Consider the following 24,925-nt stretch of genomic DNA (forward strand, 5'->3'; position numbering starts at 1 on the left):
CAGTTACTGGAGTAGATGGTCTCTAAATATTCTCTTTAATTCAAAAATTCTAGGAGGTACTCTCACAATTTGTAAAAACACTTAAAAACCAAGGCTGGATGCCAGTCAACAAATAGTGCTTCTGTCAGAGAAACTCAGTAAATATTTGATCACGCAAACGATGGGATTTTTCAAGATGATCTTCCCTTTGCTTTCTTTTTCTTTTTTTTAGTGGAACAACCAGTTTGATCTGTAACTGACTGTGAACAATGAATTGAGATAACTCACTACCATCAGACCTGTCCCCTTACTTTCTTTTTTTTTGTTTACTTTTAAAAATTTTTTTGAAATAGAGTCTTGCTGTGTCACCCAGGCTGCAGTGCAGTGGCATGATCTCAGCTCACTGCAACCTCCACCTCCTGGGTTCAAGCAATTCTCATGCCTCAGCCTCCCGAGTAGCTGGGATTACAGATGTCTACCACCACGCCCGGCTAATTTTTCTATTTTTAGTAGAGACAGGGTTTCGCCATGTTGGCCAGGCTGGTCTTAAACTCCTGGCTTCAAGTGATCTGCCCGCCTCGGCCTCCCAAAGTACTGGGATTACAGGTGTGAGCCACCACGCCCAGCCTACTTTCTTGATTGTTCTAAATGTTGTTGGCCAAAATTGCGCCCAAGAAAATCCAAGAACTTGGTTGATAATTCTGACTGCTTGGGCATTTTGTAAGCACATTTTTCATCCAATAAGTTAAGTTGTCCCTCGGAACAAAAACTAAAAGGCAAAACTTCTATTTTTCCATGGTGAACGTCTGTAAGTTGACAATAAACCCCTGACTTAAATTTTTGTATGTGTTCTTCTTTCTCATTTAAACTAAAATTCATGCAGGATTTTTACCTAATCAAAGGATATCAAAGCTAAAAAGAATGGCATTTCTCTTGTCTGAATCTTTTGTTTACGGACAGAGTAGCTGCCAGGAAAGAGAAGTGACTCAACAAAAGACACTTGGCAAGCCAATGGCAGAGCTAGAGCTAGAACTTGGGACCCTGACTCTCAATCCAGTGCTCTTCCCCACCCCAACCTGATTTCCCTGAAGACCCCTGCATTCATTTCATTCACTCTCTTCTGCTGTTCAGAGAAAGAACACACCTAAAAACATGGGCAACTGACCCAATGTGAAACAGTTTAGGAGTGAAAAGTCAAACCATTTCACAGGAAGTGTCCACACATCTGCAGAGTTGAGGGAGGTGGGCAGGTGACTGATTCAAAGGGTCACCGTGACTCCTGACATAACTTCTGGTCCCAGCCCCTTCTCCAGAAACCCCCTTTTCTATTCACCTGTGGACACCAGAAGCCTCACCCAAACAAGGAATGCATCATTCTCTATGTACACCTTTCATGGTCCTACCTCTGGGCCTTTGCTTGAGCTATTTGCCTCGAGTCCCACCCTCCTGCTGTACATCTGTGAGAAAACCTCTTATTCTTTAAGGCTCAGATTAAATGCTACTTTTTTGAGGAGAGCAAAATCACTTGGTGACCATCCAGCAAGCCCCAGAGGCAAAAACTCCTTATCTGAGGAATTTAGAAGGGAGCAATGACCACCTGGTGACCATCAAACAGGCCAAATTCCTTATCTGGGAAAATTAGAAGTAATTAGACTTCCCTATCATTCAAAGCAGGCATCTGGTCCCAGATTTCTTTCCCTCCAAATTTATAAGTAACTAGAATTTCTACACATCTCTGGAATGGCATGCTGAAACTCACTGTGCAACCCTTGCTGACGTTAAGGCACCAAAACATCTACAGATGTAATCATGTATCATGACCTATGTGGCCAGTATGGTCCAAATTGCCCTTAAGCTTCTGCCTTAAGGTCCATAAATGCTCCTAAGGAAAATCCACCGCAGTGCGCTCAGTCCTCTCTCACTGAGTGCCCTGCTGCACCCTTTTGCAGAGTTCTTTCTTTCTAATAAACTTTCCTTCTTCAAATCTATACTGTTATCAGTCAATTTTTCTTACCAACACTCAAGTCAACCAACTCCTCATGCTGGGGCTCTGACACCCTTCCTGGCATTTTTTTTCCTGAAGTCTCCAGACAACCAACTTCCTTCCCGGTTATTATTTCTCCCCATCTTGATCTTCCAGGATGTACTGTTTGTGACTCTCTTTCCTTATTTGCATTATAACTACTTGGGAACAGGTCTTACTCCCCCGGTGAAGATCCTAAACTCCTTTAGTTGGAGTCAGTCATTGTTTGTCTTTTTTTTTTTTTTGAGATGGGGTCTTGCTCTGTCACCCAGGCTGGAGTGCAGTGGCCCTATCTCTGCTCACTGCAACCTCCGCTTCCTGGGTTCAAGTGATTCTCCCACCTCAGCCACCAAGTAGCTAGGATTACAGGCATGCACCACCACACCCAGCTGATTTTTGTATTTTTTTAGAAGAGATTTTTGTATTTTTAGAAGAGATGGGGTTTTGCCATGCTGGCTGGTCTTGAACTCCTGACCTCAAGTGATCTGCCTGCCTCAGGCTCCCAAAGTGCTGGGATTACAGGTGTAAGCCACCGTGTCTGGCTTGCCTTTTCTTTCATTCAACAAACATTCACTGAAGTGCCTTCCATACATTAGGTATCACGGTCCCGCCTTTGGAGCACTGATACTTTATGGGAACACAGGGAAGCAAAGGGGGCTGAGAGAGGCTCACACAGACCATTGCAGGGGCTATGGCAGCCCAAAGTCAGAGCACTAATCCACTCATGCAGGGGTGGGGGAGGCTGTCAGGAAAGGTGTTAAAGGAAATCAGAATATTTTACCCCAAAATATATTTTTTTGACATATTTTGACATGGCTGTCAGAGAGCCAGCAAAAAGAGGTAGCTCTGCAAAGCTGTCTTTTGTGCAGGAGATTTGTATTTGTAGAGAAAAATCTGCATTGATGCAGCCAGGTTTTCTCTGAGGCTTTCCCTTGTCTAGATCTAGAAAAGATTAACTGACAGTCTGACACCTTTAAAGGCCTAAAAGAAACATTTACCATCTATTCTCTCTGAGGCTGCTACCTGTGAGCTTTCATCTAAATAACAAGACCCCTTTGCTAGCCAAGCCTTACTTTTCTCCCTCCCATAACGTGTCTTGCTGCTTAAAATCTGATTTACCACTATAACCTGTCTTTGGCCATCCTCTGAGCCCCCACTCTTCTGTAACCTCAAGATGGTATAAGCTTCTGCACCCCATTGGTTGGGTCTTCATTCTGAAGGCTCCCATGTCACATAAAACTATGATTGAATAAATCTGTTTGCCTTTTCTCCTATTAATTTGCTTCTTGGCCGGGCGTGGTGGCTCATGCCTGTAATCCGAGGAGGCCGAGGCAGGAGGATCACTTGAGGTCAGGAGTCTGAGACCAGCCTGGCCAACATGGTGAAACCCCATCTCTACCAAACAATACAAAAATTACCTGGGCATGGTGGCATGTGCCTGTAGTCCCAGCTACTCGAGGAGGCTGAGGTTGAAGGAGTCTTGAACCTGGGGGCAGAGGATGCAATGAGATTGGGCCACTGCACTCCAGCCTGGGTGACAGAGTGAGACCTTGTCTCAAAAAAAAAAAAAGAAAGAAAAAAATTTTTGCTTCTTGTCAGTAATTTTTAGGGAAACTTCAAGGACAAAAGGGAAACTTTCCCTTGGCCCCAACAGCTTCCTAGAAGTTACATCTAAATGGAAGCCCTGATGATGTTCACCTCTCTCTATCTCTTGCAGCTAAGTACCTGGAATATCCTAAATGCCTCAAAGAGTAAATGATCATAACATTTCAGAATATCTTTTCATTTAAGGTTCTCAGATAAAATTCCCTCCCATTATTGGTCAGATTCTCAACCTACCTCCCCAGTACCTACAATAAAAGTGAACTTTTGTTTCAGCTCTTTAGTTCAGCAAGGAGAATAATGGCTGACAATTTTCTTGATACACAAACTGGTCTGGAATGCATTTTTCCAAATAAGCAACACAGCCTGTGGTCACGTCATCCTGATGGGGCTGCCAGAGAACAGTTGTCATACAAGTCCTTCCCATTTTTAGCATGTCTGTCACCCAAAGGGGGCCCAAGACACAGGAGCCCCTTCTGAAGGACCCCGTTTCCAGAGTCGTCAGCTCCTGCTCCAGCCACAGGAGGGGAAAGTGAGGGGGCTGAAGGGGAGGTGTGGGCAGCAGCCCTTTTCACACAAATGCCAGCTCTCAAGGGGGAGCGAGCCCCAGGCCACAGCCTGTGCACACCCATGGAGAAGGGGCTTGTGCCAGGAGGGCAGGAGGAAGGGAGGGGACAGGAAGTGGTACACTTGGGGTCTGGAGGCCCACCAAGAAAGGAACACCAAGTTTCAACAAGCCTAGCTTTCCAATCAACATAATCTTCAGTGTTGCCAGCTACTCCACTCCTATCCTGCCTTAGGAAGCAGGAAGCATATACCCCTAACCTTACTCGGAGATCCGGCACCGTGCGCACTTCCTATACACACAGGATCCTGGAATTGGGCCGGGATGATGACTCAACACTGACGATAAGGATGTCCCCGGGTGCCTTGGGTTGACTTAGAATGTTTATAGAATTGTTCCTGTGTCAGAAATGTTTAATTCTTTTCAACTAGCCACTTCACCATCTCTTCTATTCCTTCCTCAACCTGTTCCAGGGCCAGGCAAAGCCTTTGCCAGGTATTGCTGCTTTCCTACAGCCCTACACAGCAGTGGGTGACCCCACATATGGAGCCTTGGCACATGCCAAGCACCAACTTCCATGAATTACCTCACTGAATCCTTATGACTGCCCTACAAGGGATGGACTGCTTCCACTCCTGCTTAGCATGTGAGAGGTTAAGTGGCTTTCTAGCAAAAGGCTAAGCCTGATTTCTTATAAACTGCCCCATGCTGGCTCACCCTCAGTGATCCCCACTCCTGATGTGCTGGCCCACCCATGGGCCCACATGTGCTTGGCTGGAGCTGGAAGTCTGGCCTAGTGTGTCTCAAGCCTCTGTGCTCCTGTGTCCCCCAAGCATGCCTCTATTATTGCCCTAGTGATATTGCTAGGCTCCTCCTTGTTTTGAGGAGCCTTGAACTTAGGGTTCTCAAGAGGAGAGACAAATGACCTTTGTATTCTGCCCAGAGGCTGGTACCTGCAGGCCTTATTCATAGACTGAATAACTACAGCCTCAAAGGGAAACTGAGGTTGCAAGCCTAAGGGTTAAGCACTATTTACTGTGGACATCATACATACTAGATACTTAATAAATGGCTTGGAGACATCTTCAGGAACTCAATCTGGGTCTAAGGAAGTTCTAAAAATATTCTCAGTTCTAGATCACCCAAGATGGTGGCTCTATAGCTTCCGTTTATAAAGTGCTGACCATGTTCCCAGGATCATAAGCCCTTGTACTCAACCACTCTTTAAGGTAGATGCTATCATCTCCATTTTACAGACGAGGAAACTGAGTCTCAGAGAGGGGAAGCAACTCCCAAGTCACTAGACTGTAAGAGGTGGAGCTGGCATTCAAACCTGGTTGCTTCTGAGAAGTTGCCGAAAGTCTTTGACTTTCGCAGTAGTCAACAGCATAGCCAAAATCAGAATTGTGATTTGTTTAGTTGCTAAGTTCATTTCTCCAAAAAAAATTTTCAGGTCTCAAAACACCCTAAGGCTACCTTTGTCCAAATGCTGCACTCTTTGTAGCTGACCCAGAGAGAAGATGGTACACTCACCCCAAAACCTGGCATGGCTATTCGAGGATACCCCATGTCAGTCAGGGCCCCAGGAGACCTGCATTCTCCTCTCCAGAACCAAAACACCTTTGTTTCATGGCAAACAAAGGCCCCGCGCTCCCACACAAACACGAGACAGGACAAAGACCTGACAGAGCGGAGCACTAGCAGAGCACCATGGGTTATGGAAACAAAGTGCATCTTACATAAAAGCAAACCACACCACACCAAAGCCTGGTGTTCTCAGCTGTGTTAGTCAAAGCAAACTGAGGGTCATCTCTAAGGCATACATGGGATGTGAGGAAGGTCTGCCTTCTCAGAGGCCCTTGCAGCAGGCCAGGAGGCATTCAAAGTAGAGATAACTTCCGAATGACCTCAAGTGGCCAGATATAACCTGTCCTTTCCCTCCAACTGTATCCAGTCCTGGCACCTGAATTCATGTCCCCCCATTCCCTCTGGGGCCATCTCTTTGCTCCTGAGGCAAGCAAATGGTCTCACCAGCATTCACTTGGCCTCCGTAGATGGACCAGGGGCGAGACGTGCAGCCCACCCTGCCAAGTGAGACGCCAAGTGCACACGCAGCATGCTGCAGTCCTACCTGGCTCCCACCTCTCCGAGCAGCTTTCCTCCCCGCCTGCTCGCCACCTCTATGCCGCTCTGTCTGCTCAGCCTCACTTCCTGGAAAAGCGCTACCCAGGGGCTTGCCGGGCCGGCTCTCCTCAGGGGTGTTGAGATCTGAGAGTCTCTGTTCAGTACTCAGGCACCTGACCACGTCTGAAGGCTTCAAGCAGCTCTTCTTAGAGATCTTGGGTCCACCAGGGCCTCTTTCGCCTGCCCCCCTCTCTGCTTTCCTCTCATATTGTCCACTCTCTTCGCGCCATGGCTGCCTCTTGCTCTGGCTGCTAAAGGCATCACTAAGCTGGGAGATGACACTATCAGAGCTCCCCAACGGCAGCTGCAAGAAGCTATCTTGGTGGATGCCTGAAGATGGCGTGTGGACACCACCGTCTCCATTCATGTGAAGGGAGGCCTGGGAAGTGGGTGCTAGGGAGTAGGTTTTGTGTGGGGAAGGTAGGGCCAGTGGAGAAGCTACTGATCGTGGGGAGGGACGATCTGACCAACTCAAATGGGGGAGGCTGAGAGACAGGGAGGGACTGGCCCTCGGTGACAAGGCGAGGTGGTCAGTGTTATAGATAGAAGCCTCTGGCAGAGGAGGCAAGGGTGGGGTCAGGGCCAGAGAACGCCTGCCTGGGACCCCCACCGTCAGTGAGATCCACTCAGAGGTGACAGCGTGCATCTCGGGGGACAGGGCTCGGCGGGAGTGGGGCAGAGATGAGGGGGCTGGCGTGATGAGCTTGCTGTGACTGGAAAACTTAAAAAGAAGAAGAGAGAGGAAAACAAAAGAAAGAAGCAAAAGGTACAAGTGTCAGCATAAAGGAAAAAGAAGGAAAATAATCACAAGGGGTATATAAAGAGGAATGAAATGGAGAGGATGAGCAAGGACACTCTGGTGCCCAAAAAGGAAATCCTCAGGTTACATCTGGGGAGAAACCAGGATGGGTGAGTGTGCGTTTGAGCATGTGCGAGCGTGATCCTGATGTGTGCAGGCAGGGGGTGGAGGAAGCAGTGAGAGGTGTGGAGATGGGGAGAGGTTCCCGTCAGAGTAGTGACGGATGAGGCCGCCCTGCTTTGCAGAATCAGATTTTCAAAGGGACACATTGGAAGCTCCCCATCCCAGCCAACCCAGCCCCTGTGCATCCAGATCCCTGACCCGGAACCATACGGGGAAAGGTGGCCCCACACTGCCATGGCCCTTCCCTGGGATTTTATTTTCTCTGGGAGCTCAGCAGAGTCTTCCAGAGAGGAGTATGAGTAGTGTACTAGTTTTGTTTTACAATCACTCTTGGCTACAGTCAAGTGAAAAATGTAGTTGAGTTCCCTGCATCCTTACAAAGAAGAATGTCCCGCTCCAGTCACACACTCTGTCCTATAAGACAACAGGATGCAGCTATCACTGTCCAGGAAGCCCTGGGTCAGCCCGTTTAATGCTTTCTGCCAAGAACCCTCTACTGGGGTCAGTGATGAGCAGGTGGCAGAGGAGGAAACAATTAGAGGACCAGACAAGAGGCACCAAGAGGCACCATCTCAGGGTCAACCTGGGCCCCCAGGTGCTACTCTTGTTCCTCTGCCAACCTCCTTACAACATACATGGTGGTTTGGCCAGGCTCTTTCACAGGAATGTCACCCCCACCGTGTCACCCTGAACTCAAGGTTCTGACATTTTCTTGGCTTTGGGAAAGTGGGGATCAGTTAGGAATAGTTTATATTTCTAAACAATTTGTTCATAATTAATTTGTTCATAATTAATGTTTGGGAAAGCCAACATCTTATTACGCCTATAAACCTAAATCCTTTCAGCCCACTGAGACTGAGATGCTGTAAGTTACTTGTTCCAATCACCTGGTTCCAGTGAATGCAAATAATACTTCGGATCTGGTCTACATGGCTGATGAGAAGGTGTAAGTCTCTCTTTCAGCCTTTGTCTTCTGCAGGTCATCTTTGGCCAAGATGACTGAGGACCACATTTGGACCATGGGATTTATGACACAGTGGTGGTACCCACACCAACAGCTTCACCCAGGAGGGACCAACTGATAAAGGCTCTTGTTTCTCTATTTCTCTTTCCCTAGTCACCTTATTCCCAGAGCAATTACTTGACTATTCCTTTTCCCCTGAGATATATCTTCAACCAAGCACTGGAAAAGGCCATTTGTATGCATAAAGACAAAGTCCAGTGTACAGTCTGCTTTCCTGCAGTTTTTTTTTTTTTTTTTTTTTTTTTGAGATGGAGTCTCGCTCTGTCGTCCAGGCTGGAGTGCAGTGGCATGATCTCGGCTCACTGCAACCTCCGCCTCCCGGGTTTAAGCGATTCTCCTGCCTCAGCCTCCCGAGTAGCTGGGATTACAGGCGCCCGCCACCACACCTGGCTAATTTTGGAATTTTTGGTAGAGATGGGGTTTCACCATGTTGCCAGGCTGATCTTGAACTCCTGACCTCAGGTGATTCACCCGCCTCGGCCTCCCAAAGTGCTGGGATTACAGGCGTGAGCCACCACACCCGGCCTCCTGCAGACAGTTTTTAATTGCAGTGCTCAAAAACCTTCCCAGAGAGGCTGTGTGCCATCAGCACTGTTGACTACAAAAATTCACATGCTGAGTATGAAAACCAGTGAGGAGAAGCTTAGATACCTGTGGGCTTGCAGTGGCACTGCGACTTGGGGAGGAGGAGAAAGGCAGGTCCATGTAATCCACAGGGTTTTTCACCAGTGGTCGCTTGATCACATCCACGTAGGTGATGGGGAAGATGCCTTGTCGGGATGTCCCCGGGATCCTCCCTTCGTACCAGTTCTCATCTACCTGCCGGAGCAGTGTGATCCTCTCACCCTGGAAGACACAGCAAAGAGAGGGTCCTTGTCCTAGCATGCCTCTGCATGCCTGGGGCCTCTGCCTGCATGCTTCAATGTCCTGCATTGTTTACCACATCCTTAGCTCAGGAAAAACCTTCCCTGCTGAACCTGGAGGGAATTAACACCACTGGGATGAGGATGCTAATGGCAGAGGAGCTACCTTGATGCTGGGAAGTTCAGCTTGGTTCTTTAAGTATTTTAGTAAAGGAGAACATCAGATTTGTGTCCCTAAGCCAGGGAACAAATGTAGTGTTTTTGACTCATTTAATGTGAAACAGATACCCAATCTTCATTTCTAAGGCAAAGATTTTGGAGGGTTTCACTTTCTTTCTTTTGTAGCATTATAGATACTTATAATGTATCATTATAGAAAAATCAGAACACAAACATAAAGCAGAAAACAATCATCACCCATCACATAGTCATTTGGGGATAAACACTTAATATTTGGCATATGGACTCCCCAGATTTACTTCTATGCATGTGAATTAAACCTGCATATATTTTTTCTTATAAAAATTGAGTATGAACTGTGTTTCCCTTTTCCAACTTGCTTTTTAAAAAATACTTAATAGCACATAGTAAACCTCCTTCTTTATCAAGAAATAGAATTCTAGATTTTTAATGGCATTGCATAGCTTAATGGACCACTGCAGGGTATTCTGTCGCACACACATATACTGATTTAATTACTGATCCCCTGCTGTTGGGCAATTGGGTTGCTTCCAGTGCTTTTTCTAACAATGTGCTCACTTCCCTCAGTCCTCAATAAAATCAGTAACTTAGTAACTTTAGCAAGCCAGAGAATTTTGCCATGTAGAGTGTTTGGATTCTGGAAAGAACAACTTCTCTGCACAATGTAATTATGTTCTGAATAAGCATGATGGTGATAATAATAATACTGGCATCTCCTGTTTACTAAGCACCAACAAGATACCATGTGTCATGCTGGGGGCTTCACATAAGTTGTTTCACCAAAGTCTCTTACAACCACCTAGGAGAGAGCCATCTATCTTCATTTTTTTTCTATAAGAAAATGGTGGCTTGGAAAAAGTATTTAACTCCCACATTCTGCGTAGTTGGTTTGTGCCTTTTGGGTTCAAAGCTTTTCAAACTTCTCCTGGTATCAATGGACCTGTTTTTTCCACTAGGTCACACCAATATATTGTAAAACCCAGTGGCCAACACAATGCATTATCACATCATTAGTTGGTAAGTGTTGGTTGAAAACAGCTTATAAAAGATGTCTAAGACTCCAGAAATACTATGTTTAATCAGTGAGCTCAATATAGTTAAACCCTGATATTAGCCTAGGGTTTATTTTAAAAATACCTTACCTCAGAAAATTCTCCAATTGCCCTTAATGCAATTCTTTTTTTTTTTTTCTTCAGTAGAGATGGGGCCTTGCTATGTTGCTCAGGCTGGTCTTGAACCCCTGGCCTTAAGCGAGCCTCCTGCCTTGGTTTCCCAAAGTGCTGGGATTACAGGCCTTAATGCAATTCTTTTTTTTTTTTTTTTGGAGACCTATTGCCCAGGCTGGAGTGCAGTGGAGCGATCTCAGCTCACTGCAACCTCTGTCTCCCAGGTTCAAATGATTCTCCTGCCTCAGCCTCCTGAATAGCTGGGATTACAGGAACCCACTACCATGCCCAGCTAATTTTTGTATTTTTAGTAGAGACGGGGTTTCACCATGTTGGCCAGGCTAGTCTCAAACTCCTGACCTCAAGTGATCTACCCACCTCGGCCTCCCAAAGTGCTGGGATTACAGGCATGAGCCACCGTGCCCAGCCCTTAATGCAATTATTGATTGGCATACTTCTCTTAAGGGTACAGACAGCACCCCCAGACTGGGGTGTGATAGCAACACCACGCTTCCCCACATAGCTGCGCCATCCAAGAGAGCCCCAAAGCAAGGCATGAGAAGTGCAGCTTACCTTTCTGAAGGACATTTCTACTTGTGTATCACCATTAAAGTTAAACTTAGCAATAGCTTCTCCATATTCCAAAACCTGCACTGGTGTCAACTTTTTGGGCTGTGCCTTCTCAGCAGGAGGAAGGAGCTGAGAAAGGGAAAGAGGTAAAAGAGAACAAGGGAAGAGAAGAAAGCAGGGAAACAAGAGGAAAAGGAGGAAACAAAACATAAGCATTTGGTAAATAAATGGTGCTTTGGGCACGGTCAGGCTTTTCCTTAGAAAGAAAAGAGGCTGCGGTACCTCGATGTAGGTGCGTGGGAAGATTCCCACCCGGCCGTGGTGTTCTCCTTCATACCAGTTCTGATCAATTTGCTTATAAATGTAAACAATATCTCCCTTCTGCAGAGGAAGCTCCCTGTTGACAGAAGGTCAACGGCATTTTAGCAGATGTTTCAATATGTGTAAGATTAAGACACTTCAGTTTTGTAGCAAAAGGAGACTTTTAAGTGGGGTCAAAGGGTACAAATTCCAGAGAGGGGCCTCCATATTTGGAAGTAAGAACCCCACTATTCAGGAAATTACATCACATTTGGCATTTTTCCACTCTTTTGCAGGATGGATGTTAACATTCAAATTGACTAGCCCTTGAAAGTGTTCAGAGGCCTTATTAATTTGTTGTGGTTTTCTAAATGCATTTTTTGTGAATGTTGTCTTATGCTCAGAATATTTATGCAACACAGAGCAATGCACTCAGCTGCCTTAACTGATGTTTGTTAAACAAAACGTCTCCTGGATACCTTCACTATCCTCTTCTATGCCCTAGCAGGGCATGCCTTCGTTGCTTTAAATTGCCCTCAAATTATTTGTGATATATTGATATCCTTCTATCATTCCATCAATTTCACCATTTGTCCACCCATCCATTTTACCATCTATCTTTGTATCATCATGCAGTAGAAAGGTTCTGAAGTTAGGCAGATCTGGTCCAAAACCCAGTTCTGAAATTTAGTAGCTCTGGGACCTTGGACACAATACTTAATCTGAGACACTGTTTCTTTAGCTGAACTTGGAGCTAACTCAGAGTTGCTGGAGAATGCTTCAACAAATTAAAAATAAACAGTTAGGATGGTGCCTGTTGTACAGGTAGGTAACACTCAATAAATGTTAATTCCATTACTTTTTTTCATGAGACGGTCTCATTCTGCTGCCCAGGCTGGAATGCAAGTGGCATGATCACAGCTCATTGCAGCCTCAACCTCCTGGGTGCAAGTGATCCTCCTACCTCAGCCTCCTGAGTAGCTGGGACTACAGGCATGCACCACCATGCCTGGCCAATTGTTATGTATCTTTTTGTAGAGATGGGGTTTTGCTATGTTGCCCAGGCTGGTCTTGAACTCCTGGGCTCAAGTGATCCTCCTGCCTCAGTCTCCCAAAAAGCTGAGATTACAGGCATGTAGTCACCGCGCCTGGCCTAATTCCTTTGCTTTTAAACATGGAAAAGTGATGTTGGAAAGAAAAGTAGATTTTCCTTCAAATGCTCTTTGTACCCCTTTGCAACGTTTCCATATCCATTCCTTTGCTTGCCTTAATAATGATGATGTTATTATTATTATTATTATTATTATTGCTTTTTTTTTTGAGACGATGTCTCACTCTGTCACCAGGCTGGAGTGCAGTGGCACAATCTCAGCTCACTGCAACCTCTACCTCCCAGGTTCAAGCAATTCTCCTGCCTCAGCTTCCCGAGTAGCTGGGAGTACAGGCGCCACGCCTGGCTAATTTTTTGTGTGTTTTTTTTAGTAGAGACAGGGTTTCACCATGTTGGTCAGGCTGGTCTCGAACTCCTGACCTCAAGATCCACTTGACTCGACCTCCCAAAGTGCTGGGATTACAGGTGTGAGCCACCGTGCCTGGCCCAGATTATGTTAATTTTTAACCAGGACTCTTTAAAAAAAAAAATGAGACAAAGGCAAATTTTAAACAAAATGAAAAAAGAAGGATAAAAATTATAACCTTTTCTTTTTTTTCTTTTCTTTTTTTTTTTTTGAGACAGAGTTTTGCTTCTGTTGCCCAGGCTGGAGTGCAATGGTGTGATCTCAGCTCACTGCAACCTCCGCCTCCCGGGTTCAGGCAATTTTCCTGCCTCAGCCTCCCCAGTAGCTGGGATTACAGACATGCGCCACCAGGCCCGGCTAATTTTGTATTTTTAGTAGAGACGGTGTTTCTCCAAGTTGGTCAGGATGGTCTCAAACTCCCGACCTGAGGTGATCCGCCCGCCTCGGACTCCCAAAGTGCTGGGATTATAGGTGTGAGCCATCGCGCCTGGCCCTTATAACTTTTTCTTGAATTAAATAATTTTAAAATTGTAACATTTTCTTGAATTAAAAAAAAATGACCTAGATCTTTTTCATTTGAGTCAAACCAATAGGATGGAAAGGTCTCCAATTGTAACTTGGAAGGGGTGTGCTCACTTTGCAGGATGCCAGGAAGTCCCACGGTATGTGAGGGGTGCTGGCCGAACAATGAGGGCACATCTGGAAAACTACAGAAAGTCAGTTCTGTGCTGAATAAAAGCACAAGGCAGCCTTTGTGGGTCTCACATTAGCAGACAGGATTCTAACTCTCAAGAGGTCCGTAAAGGGGATATGGACATTTGTCTCTGTGAGAAGGAATGTCTCGGGCCACATTTTTGCCACAGCCCTCTTTGGGGGGCATTATGAATTCCCCCTCCCTTCACCCCCAACCACAGGCACATAGATGAGCAAGACCCTCAGCATATTCACCCCTATGGAGATCTGCAGGCTCCTGATTCTGCTATACTAAGTATCTCGCAGCTGTGGAGGGGGATGGGAGCATAATGGTCCTACTGTTAAGCAAAGGACCCACTTGTGTGTGAGAGACGAACTGAGGGGTCTGTAGTTGTGGCTGATGGAAGACTACCATGGGAAACCTGGGGCCCCATTCTTCCACTGCTGTGGACTATACCCCTAGCTCCCAAAGAACCACTGCTGGTGAGAGGGTTTGAGAAATATGATTCGCTTTAGATCTTTTTTGGAGCATCACGGTGTACATCAGCACAGCAGAGGCCCTGAGAAGGCCAGGGGGAAAGAAACTTGTTTAACTTTGTTGAACCAAGTATTCCATAACATGCTATTTTTTTTTAGATGGAGACTCACTCTGTCCCCCAGGCTGGAATGCAGTGGCATGATCTTGGCTTACTGCAACCTCCGCCTCCTGGGTTCAAGCAATTCTCATGCCTTAGACTCCTGAGTAGCTGGAATTACAGGCACTTGCCACCACACCCGGCTAATTTTTGTATTTTTTGGTAGAGACAGGGTTTCGCCATGTTGGCCAGGCTGGTCTTGAACTCCTGACCACAAGTGATCTGCCAGCCTCAGCCTCCCAAAGTGCTGGGATTACAGGTGTGAGCTACCACGCCTGGCCCCGACAGCATGCTTTTTTGAGTAATTGACTATGGGGAAATGTAAAACCAAGTGACTGAAGGGCTTAAAAGACCATGGAGCTAGAATTTACTTTTTTCACTAAATTTTGTGGACATTTTTTTGGAGGCAGCATGTCGTGATGAAAACACTGAGTCAGGAGGAAGGAGCCCTCTCTCCGGCATTAGCAATGTTGATAAAAGGTGACAATTTCTGTGGATCTAAGCTTTCTCACCTGTTCTATTTGACAGGGTTGCTCTAAAAAAAAATTGTTTTAAGACTCTTTATGAAATCTGGGAAAATGTAATATTATCATCACTATACCATTTAATAAACCTTACATAGACTCCTCAATTCAAAGAAATAAGTGTATTAATTAAATTGCAAATTAATTTCTATATCTCTGTTATCCTCTCTGGTTTAAAAAAAAAGGGGGGGAAGAGGATGACATATTTTGAGTATTAAATTTTGGTCACTATGCAAAATGTTTTACAGGTATTACCCCAGCTTCTCTGCAAGAGAGGCATTTTTACCCCTATCTCGCAGATAAAGAAAATTGAGTGGGGGAGAAGTTGATAACTTCACTACAGTCACAAAGATAGTAAGTGGCATAGTCAGGATTTGAACACAGGACTTCCTGACTCTAAAGCCCACAATCTTTGCAGTATATTACACAGCCACCTCCTTTAGCTGACCAACTAAAGGACTGGAGTAATACACACAAACCCAACTATACCAGATTTGTGCCTAGGCTCTAGGCACTGTGGCCTGGTCACTCATTTTGTGATGCAGGAGATCAGAACCATGGTTGGTTAGCTCCACACAGCATTTCCCAGCATCTAAGGACAGGGAGCTCTCCCTCTGATCACCAGATGCACAACCAATCATCTGCAGGACAATGGGGTGGCCACTGACCATTGTACTTTTAGCTGCCAATGAGAACTCATGGACTATTTAAATCCATAATTAGATAAAAAGCCAGCTGTTTCCTTATGGAACCCAGTCTTTGGTAGCATCTCCCAAATCGTGTTTCAGGTTCCTTTCTTGAAAGACTTCTGGAGCTATTAATATGTCATCAACAAAGTATCTCTTCAAAGTGGGTGGGAGGTATAGATATAGCATGCAGTGTTTCCCAACTCATTCTACAACAGAACTCTCTTTTTGAGAAAAATTTTACAGGGCTAGCACTCTGAAGAACACACTTAAGAGAAACGCCAGTCTCCTGTGGGTTCATGTAAGATTTTAATCTCTTGGGATGTTGTAGCAAAATGGGTAAAGTTATCTCCCTAGAGACTGGTCTAGATCCTTCCACAGAAAAGATGGGTCAGATCAAGCCACCACTTGAGCAAACAGAGCCACTACATAGGAGGAGGCAGGGTGGGGCAGGGTATAAGACCCCAACCTCTGCCTAGGTTTGAATTCCAACTCTATCACACCAGCTTGAGCAGGTTCCTTAACCTTATAGTCTCTTGGTCTCTTCATTTGAACAGTGGGGATCATCACAGCACCCGCTCCATAAGGAATTAACATAAGCAAAGTACTCTGAATAGTGTTTGGCACATAGCAAACTCTATGAACTACTGTTTTGTTCTTTTTTTTTTAACAACAATTTTTATAATTGTTATTTCTCCAACTCTACAAACAAACTGCTGTGTTTCAAAAAGGCAGCTAAAAAGATAAATAAATATAACTGGTGGCACTTACTTTAGTGTCTGAGCTTTAAAGTCAAATTTGGCTCTGGCAGGTCTCATCTGAACATAAGAAACAATGACAAGTTAAAATCAGGATTCATGGACAACAAGGACACATTTTCACAAATTTCTAGAAAGCAAAGCAGAAAAATTCACTCTAGCCAGTTTGTTCTAGTGTAGAAATCTGGGCAAAATTGCATTTGTCTGACCTTAGTAGAACACTAGATAAATGTTTAGTCAACTATGTATGTCATTCATGAGAATCCCCCTAAAAACAGCCAGATCTGGGGAAGAGATGGTTAGAAAGGTCCCAAAGCTGAGGTAACAGTTCCTCAAAACATGTGAACCATGGCTATTAAAAAAACAAACAAACAAAAAGACAAAGTCAGCCAGAAGTCCTAAGATGTTCCTTATCTACTGTCTTATTCCTTAGAGACATCTATTTGCTTAAATTACGATATGCAAGTAGGTGAAATGCCGATTCACTTCTCACATCATCTCCAACTCCATATATTTCTTACGGCCTGTGACATCATCCAAAAAGCCAGATAAAGTGGTCCCTGAGCTCAAATGACTTCTGCCAAGACTTCCAATCCTGTTGGGTAGCCCTCTGTTCCCAGATGCCCAGGTCCAAGTCAGCCTCTGCCCCTTCTCCACTTCCTGATCAAGTGTGTCATTAAGTCAGGAGGGACCTCCCTCCACACCTCCCTCCCTCCACAAACCTGTTGCTCAAAGCTGACATCTAGTTTCCATTGACACAAAGCTTCCTTTGATTTCACATTCTCTTCACTCTAATCTGTCACCCAGGAGCACAAATAACATTCCTAACATTCTTCCTCACATCTCTTCCTTGCTTTGAAGTTGGCTGCTGCTCTCAACTTTCCCTCAGTTCAAATCTCAATTCCTGCCATAGGTGAAGGCCTTTGGGTAGTTTCTCCCTACTCTTACGGAATTGCCTTTATCTCTACTACACTGTTCCTGTTCCAGTCAAATCTATTTGCTACACCTCAGCTGAACCCCCTCCTACCCTCTCCTCTGTCTGGAATTTTTTTTTTTTTTGAGACAGTGTCTTACTCTGTCTCCCAGGCTGGAGTGCAGTGGCACGATCTCAGCTCACTGTAACCTCTGCCTCCCAGGTTCAAGCAATTCTCCTGCTTTAGCCTCCCGAGTAGCTGGGACTACAGGCATGTGCCACCACGCCAGGCTAATTTTTGTATTTCTCGGTAGAGACTGGGTTTCACCATGTTGGCCAGGCTGGTCTCTAACTCCTGGCCTCAAGTGATCCACCCACTTTGGCCTCCCAAAGTGCTGGGATTACAGGTGTGAACCACTACGCCCGGCTGTGGAATTTCTTTCTTTTTTTTGAGACAGCGTCTTGCCCTGTTGCCCAGGATGGAGGGCAGTGGCACAATCACGGCTCACTGCAGTCTTGACTCCCCAGGCTCAGGTGATCTTCCCACCTCAGCCTCCTGAGTAGCTGGGACTACAGGCATGCACCACCATGCCTGGGTAACTTTTATACAGATAGGGTCCCACAATGTTGCCCAGGCTGGTCTCAGATTCCTGGGTTCAAGCGGTCCTCCTGCCTTGGCCTCCCAAAGTGCTGGGATTACAGGTGTGAGCCACTGTGCCTAGCCTTCCACAGGTATTTTTAAAGTCTGCATTTTCACATTGATGTTTTCATCTATCTACCCATCTATACCAAACGTACGGGGGCCAAGTGAATGATCACCTTATAATCTAGTTAAAGCCACACAATTTCAATACCTGTGTTTGTGTCTGTAACCAAAGGGCATAATTTCACAGTTGCAGGTGAACAAGAAAAGAATGGATGTGGGGTTAATGATAAATGACAAGTTCACAAGAGAAAACTAAATGACCAAAATTATAAGGATACGAATTTCACAGTGATTTCAACAGAAAAACACAAGGAAGTAGGTTACCTCATGTCACCCAGCTGTAGAGCTGTGTGAACTTTAAAAAATGTATACCAAAGCAGCACAGCATTCACACTTTGGTAACTGAGTTCTGTCAAAACAATATCTCCTATCAATTAAATCAATATAATTATATAGCTGTGTAGTTTATGATTACTTTGTAAGCAGACTTAGGTTAATAATATGGGGTGGTGAGATTTTTTTCATTAAAGACCTGTTAAAATTCACTGATTCCATTGAACTCTTGAGACGTGTATGTGAGTCATCGATGGTTATACAAAGCAACATCCTCTCCCTCTTTATCTCCCTATAGCTCCCAAGGCTAAATCCATCTTTCCCTCCTCTGGCTTTCACAGTATTGTATTACTTACTACAGGACAGAGATAACTGTATAAGAGGGAGACTTCCACTATCAGCTCCCCAAGGGCACAGAGACTGAGTTCTTTCTGCCTCCCATAGGGTCTTACACAGAACCTGTGGTCACCCAAGTCCTACTGAATGGGATTGAAGTGCATTGACACAGTGTGGCGCACCTGGGATGTGTTGGTCTCTACTTTTTCTAGTTCACAGTCAACCTCTAGGGCAGTGATTCTCAAAATGTGGTCCCTAAACTGCTATAATCAATATCACCTGGGAAATTGTTAAAAATGTAAATTTTCAGGCCCCACTGCAGAATCAGAAACTTTGCAGATAGGACCCAGGGTCTGTATTTTACCAAGCCCTCCAGGGGATGCTAACGCACTTGTCAGAGTTTGAGAAGCATTGCTCTAGAAGGGAGGCAGGCTCACTGAGCTGAGTTTGTCTGCCTCTGTCTGTGGTTATTCCACCCACGGTGCATTTCTGTTTGCATGTATCATGTACATGTGTAAGTGTGCAGCCCTAGTGCCTTCACCTGTTCCCATCTTCTTCTACCTACAAGCAGGCAGGACTGTCAGTGAGGACAAACCATGCCCAGAGCCTTCTGAGAAGGGCCTTTTTGAGGAGGAGCTGGAATGTTGAGGGCTCAAGGGCTATCTTTCCCTTGCAATTAACATTCGCTAACTTTTGCTTCTTCCTTGATAGATTTTCTTTCTCTCCATCATTTTAGAGTCTCCTTCTCTTCCCCAGCTTTCCTTTTTCTTTTAATTTGAGACAGCCTCAAATTTCTTTAAATTTGAGACAGGATCTCACTCTGCCATCCATGCTGGAGTGATGTGTTCATAGCTCATTGCAGTCTTGAACTTTTGGGGTCAAGTGATCCTCCCACCTCAGCCTCCCAAGTGGCTATGACTATAGGCGTGTGCCACCAAGCCTGGCTAATTTTTCTATATTTTTACATTTTTTTGTAAAGACGAGGTCTCCCTATGGTGCAAAGGCTAGTTTTGAACTCCTGGCCGTAAGTGATCCTACTGGCTCAGCTTCTCATAGTGCTGGGATTATAGACTTGAGCCACTAAACCCAGCCAGCTTTCTTTCTTTTAATTTGGTTCCCTCTTTTCACTATCTCTTCTTCCCAGACACATTTTTTTTTTTTTTTTTTTTGAGACAGGATCTTGCTCTGTTGCTCAGGCTGGAGTGCAGCGGCATGATCATGACTCACTGCAGCCTTGAGCTCCCAGGCTCAAGCAACCCTCCTGCCTCAGCCTCCTCAGTAGTTTGGACTACAGACATGTGCCACCACACCTGGCTATCTACCAATCTATCTAATTAATTAATTAATTAGAGATGGGGGTCTTACTATGTTGCCCAAGCTGGTGTCGAACTCCTGGGCTCAAGCAATTCTCCCACCTTGACTTCCCAAAGTACTGGGATTACAGGTGTAAGCCACTATGCCCAGTCATATTTCTAAAATAAAAAAGATAGGCAATGATACTGTAGATAGAAAAATAAATAAAAAATAAAAAAGATAGAAACAAATATTAATCTACTGTGCTGAAAGGTTATAAAACAGTACATACTTTGGGTGTTATTCCCCCATTCCCCTAGCTCCCCCACTAAATCCCAGACTTACCCATTTTCCCTAAAAGAGATCATCTTCAGCAGCGCTACTTAAGGGTTACATGGCAAAGCATAAACTCTTACGCAAGATACAGCATTTGGCTAGCATGAGAATTTCGACATGTTGACCTTAGTGCAGGAGGCCAAGATCTGGATAAAAATCACTTCAAAGTTTGTTCTTCTCTTTCCTCTTATAATATTAAGCTTTCATAATCTAGGCTTGGAAATGTCAAAACTAAAAGAACAAATGAAACGTCCCTTGGAGAACTCTCTTACCCTCTGTGGGTTTTTCCTAACTGCAAAAGTCTTTGGGCTTCAAAATTCTTTAGTGAGGCGCACTACTGCAGCACTGCTGAACACTTCACACAATTCATCCACCTACATGTGAGCAGCAGCACTGTTCTATATTTCAAAATTAATGTCACTAAATTTGGAGGCCTTTGTAAATGGCATAAATTATTGTTAAGCTAACTTTTGTAAAGTTTCATTAACCATCTTTTCAAAGAAGAATTGTGTAACTGTCCACACCATAGCTACCAATGCATATGGACTCAGGTATAAGGTTTCTAAGCAGAATGCACAGGCAACACAGTAGCATGATAAAATGCAGGATGTGGAGGGCTGGACTCATGAAGGCAGCCAATGGTCTAAGGCATGCAACAGGGGCATGTGCCAGCAGATCCCGGTCCCCCAGCCAGGCATGCTTGAACATACAGAGCACAGGACATAATGGGGTCATGTCTATTTACCAGCCACAAGAAGCCAAAGCAAGCCTAAGGGAGGCCAGGATGACAGATGCTGTTTGGAGAACTAAATTGGCCTACAGAGGACAATGCTGAGGGGAGGCAAATAGGCAAATATTGCTTTGGGTCAAGCAGCAGATTGAGGTGACCAAAACAGACCTCTGACCCAGATTTCCTTTTTGCAGTATCGTCTATATTGAGGAGGTCCCCAAAGCGCTCATTAGTGATAAACTGATGGTGCGTCGGAATGACGCCTGTGTGGCGTCGAGCTGCAATATCAGCCTCTTCTTGCTCGCGCTTAAGTCGTCTCTGGTCCGCTAAAAGTTTCTGCCATAAAATTGCATAAAATGGGCAGTGAATCATCTGTTCCAGCATATTAGAAAACTGCCAACAAAAGTAATTAGGGAAGGAGGTACTGGGTGAATGGGGCAGAAGCTTTAAGAGTCAGCTGTCAGAACGGCTTTAGAGCCACAACTATTACACTCCCATCATAACCACCCTCCAAGCACTGTAGAAAGGAGGCAGCACTTCACTGGAAAAGCCGGGATAGGGGAAGGATGATTCCACATGATTACACTGTCCAGCAAACTACCTACCCCCGGCTCAGCCCAAAGCCTCTTGCTTCTGGCAGCAAAAGGCCAGGTGAGCCAGGGGGCACATCCAGGGCATTCCCAACCATGCTGGGCTGGCAGCAGGAGGCTGGAAGTGCCATCTCTACCCTGTTTTTAGGCAGGGATATATTCCCACAGCATATTCCCCTGGCAGGACCAGGGCTGGCCAATTCCTCCTGCCCACCTCAGGCCTATTAAACCTGCCATAGGCTTCTGCTAGTGAAGTCTATGGCACCAGGTCATTTTTGTGCTTCCTGTATCTATTACTCTAATATGTTCTTGCCCATTTCAGAAAGGATGATGCCCCTTCTAGGCAGCCAACTCTTCCCCTAGGCACAATTTTTAGAAGGCCTTAGGATATGCACCAAAGGCTAATTATGTGGCTGACAGAGAGCATCAGTTACTTTTTTACTGAATGATTTCTTCACTGGGTGAAATGAAGCTGAGTTAAAGGGAATGACAGAGAATATAAATATTTAAAAAACCCTAAGAATAACGCTACCTGGGATTAGAAGAAATATTCTCTCTTAGAGTAAGGAAAAAGTCATCTATTTCTATTTTTAAAGGCTTCTTTGAAAAATCAAACAATGTTGCTTTTTACCAAATGCCCTCAATGCCCATTAAAATGACCCCATGGAATAGAATTTTAATGTGTTTTCTGATACTAAACAATCTTACTTTCCTGGGATTAACTTTCCTTGTAGGAAAGCATGAATTAGAACGGATAATTCTTAGCATTGGAAGACAGTAGGCTTTGTCCAGCAGGCAATTAAATGCCTCATGTGACTTGCACCCCTAAAGGAGGGTGGGCCCGATTTTTCTCCAAAGACTACAAATAACGAAGTGACAACTCATCAAATGGCTGTGGGATTTCCAGTACTCAAATAAGTTGTAAAGATTAAATTAGAAAAGACATGAGAAAGTCCTCTGCGAAGCCCAGTGCCATAGACAGAGTGCTGGTCCAGGCATCTGGAGCCCTGGTTTCTAGCTCTGCTATTGGTATAAGTTAACTTACTATCCAGCCCTGGGCAAGTTACTACCTTGCTGTGGTCCCTTCCTGGACTAAACCAGGGGCTTCACTACATGACCACTAATGTTCCTGCCAAGTCTGATATGTCTAATTTTCTGAAAATCCATGTCAATGATAAAGTATTTGCAATGGGGAGGGCCTGACTGACACCCCATGAGCTGGGGAGTGTGAGCTGTTTCTGTAGCCACGGGAATGGAGTGATGCTTGAAACTGCCACAGTTCTTACTCAAGGCCCCTTGTGTTCTGGCTGGAGTTAAACATAATCAATGGAAGTGGACATCGAATGGGGCAAAGCTCCCAATCTAGTACTTGAATCTCACCTTAGTAAGTCCCTCAGCCCTGTAGTTTAACCATATAAGCCAAAAACCATGGATAAAGACACAAAACTTTTAAGAATCTATGAGCCAGTGTTATTCAGGAGACAACTGCTCGCCTTCTTATGTAACTTCTAATATATCAATTGCTAAACCACTAGATAAACTACACCTCCCATGTGGTAGGCAAGAATTGTCCCATAAAACCTTCTAGGTCAGAGACTAGGGCTTATATTACTAAAATGGAATTTCACCTTCCTTCATCATAGCAGCCCTGGCCTACATACATGGGAATCTTATATCTTGTGGCAGGAAATAGTTAACAAAGAGCTATAGAAATGAATCTGCTCTATGGCCTGATGGACACTCATCATTAGTGAGTTATTACAAATAATAACTGTACATCAAATGCTTCCTCATTTCTTTCCATGGACAGGTGCAAGTTTCTTATTGAATACTGTTCAATTGTGCCTGGAGATGGGGAGAGGTATAGTGGTTTCATTTTTTTTTTTTTTTTGAGACGGAGTCTCGCACTGTCGCCTGGGCTGGTGTGTAATGGCGCCATCTCGGCTCACTGCAACCTGCACCTCCCAGGTTCAAGCAATTCTCCTGCCTCAGCCTCCTGAGTAGCTAGGATTACAGGCACCCGCCACCACGCCCAGCTAATTTTTTTGTATTTTTTAGTGGAGATGGGGTTTCACTGTGTTAGCCAGGATGGTCTCAAACTCCTGACCAAGTAAGTGATCCACCTGCCTTGGCCTCCCAAAGTGCTGGGATTACAGGCGTGAGCCACTGCACCTGGCCACGGTGGTTTCATTTTTGTCTTTTGTTTCACCATCTGGTGGCAATAATTATCATCATCCTACTCATCCCCAAGTCAGCCTTATCCTAAATCCTTCGGGAAACCCCACCTAAACTCTGGAACTACTCAACAAAGCAGAACAACAGAGAAAAAGGGCTTCAGACTTGAACGTGAACAGGACAGAGTTGTGCACACACGCACACCCTCCCCCACTGCTACCAGGTCAAGGTGATTTTTCCAGCTCTTAATTCATTTCAGGAATATGGGCTTGGGAGCTTGTTTAATCTCTAGGACTCTTTTTCTTGGGGATGTGAGGCCCAGAAAGCATGTATCATCACAATGCTTTATCCCAGCAGAAGCTTGTGATTTTGCCCATTTGGCTGATATGAAGAACTTCCTCTTCCCAAATCCCCGAGAAAAGGGGCTCTTTCTCAGGCCCTGACAGTCACCCCATGGCAGGACAGGCATTTCAGTAGCTACAAGAAAATATACACATTTTGAAGTTCTTGGCTGGGGTTTTCCAGCATTTCTTGGTGTATCTGCCTTCTTCTGAATTGAAGGCAACAGAGTTATAGGCAACTTCCTCAAATTGTTTTATAAAATGTATCAAGGTCATTACTATTTTTCATTTTCCTCTTTCTCCTGTTGTACCCTTCTCAATTTAAACAATGCTTTGTGCCAACAGAGGGGTGGGCAGTATTGGAGAAATATGCAGGCGGATTTCTTTAGGGATTATCAAGGGTGGGGTTGAGCGGGGATGAAAGAGCAAACTCTGGTTTCTAGCTTACAGGGCATTAAGTGCAGCAGTGGACAATCTCTGTATCTCCCATGCAGCAGTGCTGGCTGGACTTGGCATTTATAACCTAGTGCCTGTGGGGAAATCAGTCCTACTTTTTGGAAAAGTCCACTAAAAGAGGCATGAGTGAGCCTATGTCATATGAAAAAATCACTTGTGAAAGCCTCAATTTTTGCCTCTAATTGCTAGATCATGTCACCTCTCTGATAGATGTCTAGAATCTGTACTTTCTTCATACATTTTTCCAAGCAAAAACTAATGGATTTAAAAGGTAGGATTTACCTCTTTATCATCATGACGTCTTCGAATAAATTCTTCCGTGGATTCCAAGTAATCAGCTGGTATAAAATGTCTTGGCGATTCTGAATCTTTAAAACAACAAAGTAGAGTTAAAACAGGCAAAGATTTCGCTGGAAACCAGCTTGCGAAAAGAGTTCACCTTTCATCTATTATAAATATCAAAATTTTGAAGTCATTCTTGATTAATGATCAATGGTCGAATTC

General features: G+C 44.8%; 1 protein-coding gene across 50 annotated transcripts in view; it reads right to left on the reverse strand.

Annotated features, from left to right (window-relative positions):
• The window catches only part of SORBS1 (sorbin and SH3 domain containing 1), a 249,645-nt gene that overhangs the window by 18,444 nt on the left and 206,276 nt on the right, over positions 1 to 24,925 (reverse strand). For 26 of the 50 annotated variants that reach the window (XM_016918934.4, XM_016918928.4, XM_016918916.4 and 23 more), the window contains 7 exons: positions 24,704 to 24,789; positions 21,028 to 21,195; positions 16,226 to 16,272; positions 11,382 to 11,496; positions 11,103 to 11,228; positions 8,951 to 9,145; positions 6,301 to 7,074 (listed from right to left, as the gene is read on the reverse strand). In XM_016918934.4, coding sequence (XP_016774423.2) covers positions 6,301 to 7,074; positions 8,951 to 9,145; positions 11,103 to 11,228; positions 11,382 to 11,496; positions 16,226 to 16,272; positions 21,028 to 21,195; positions 24,704 to 24,789 — 1,511 coding nt within the window. The remainder of the gene's footprint in view (positions 1 to 6,300; positions 7,075 to 8,950; positions 9,146 to 11,102; positions 11,229 to 11,381; positions 11,497 to 16,225; positions 16,273 to 21,027; positions 21,196 to 24,703; positions 24,790 to 24,925) is intronic. The other 24 variants (XM_016918943.4, XM_016918955.4, XM_054660371.2 and 21 more) reach the window with 3 other exon arrangements.

This window comes from Pan troglodytes, chromosome 8, assembly GCF_028858775.2.
Source record: "Pan troglodytes isolate AG18354 chromosome 8, NHGRI_mPanTro3-v2.0_pri, whole genome shotgun sequence".
Taxonomy (NCBI): domain Eukaryota; kingdom Metazoa; phylum Chordata; class Mammalia; order Primates; family Hominidae; genus Pan; species Pan troglodytes.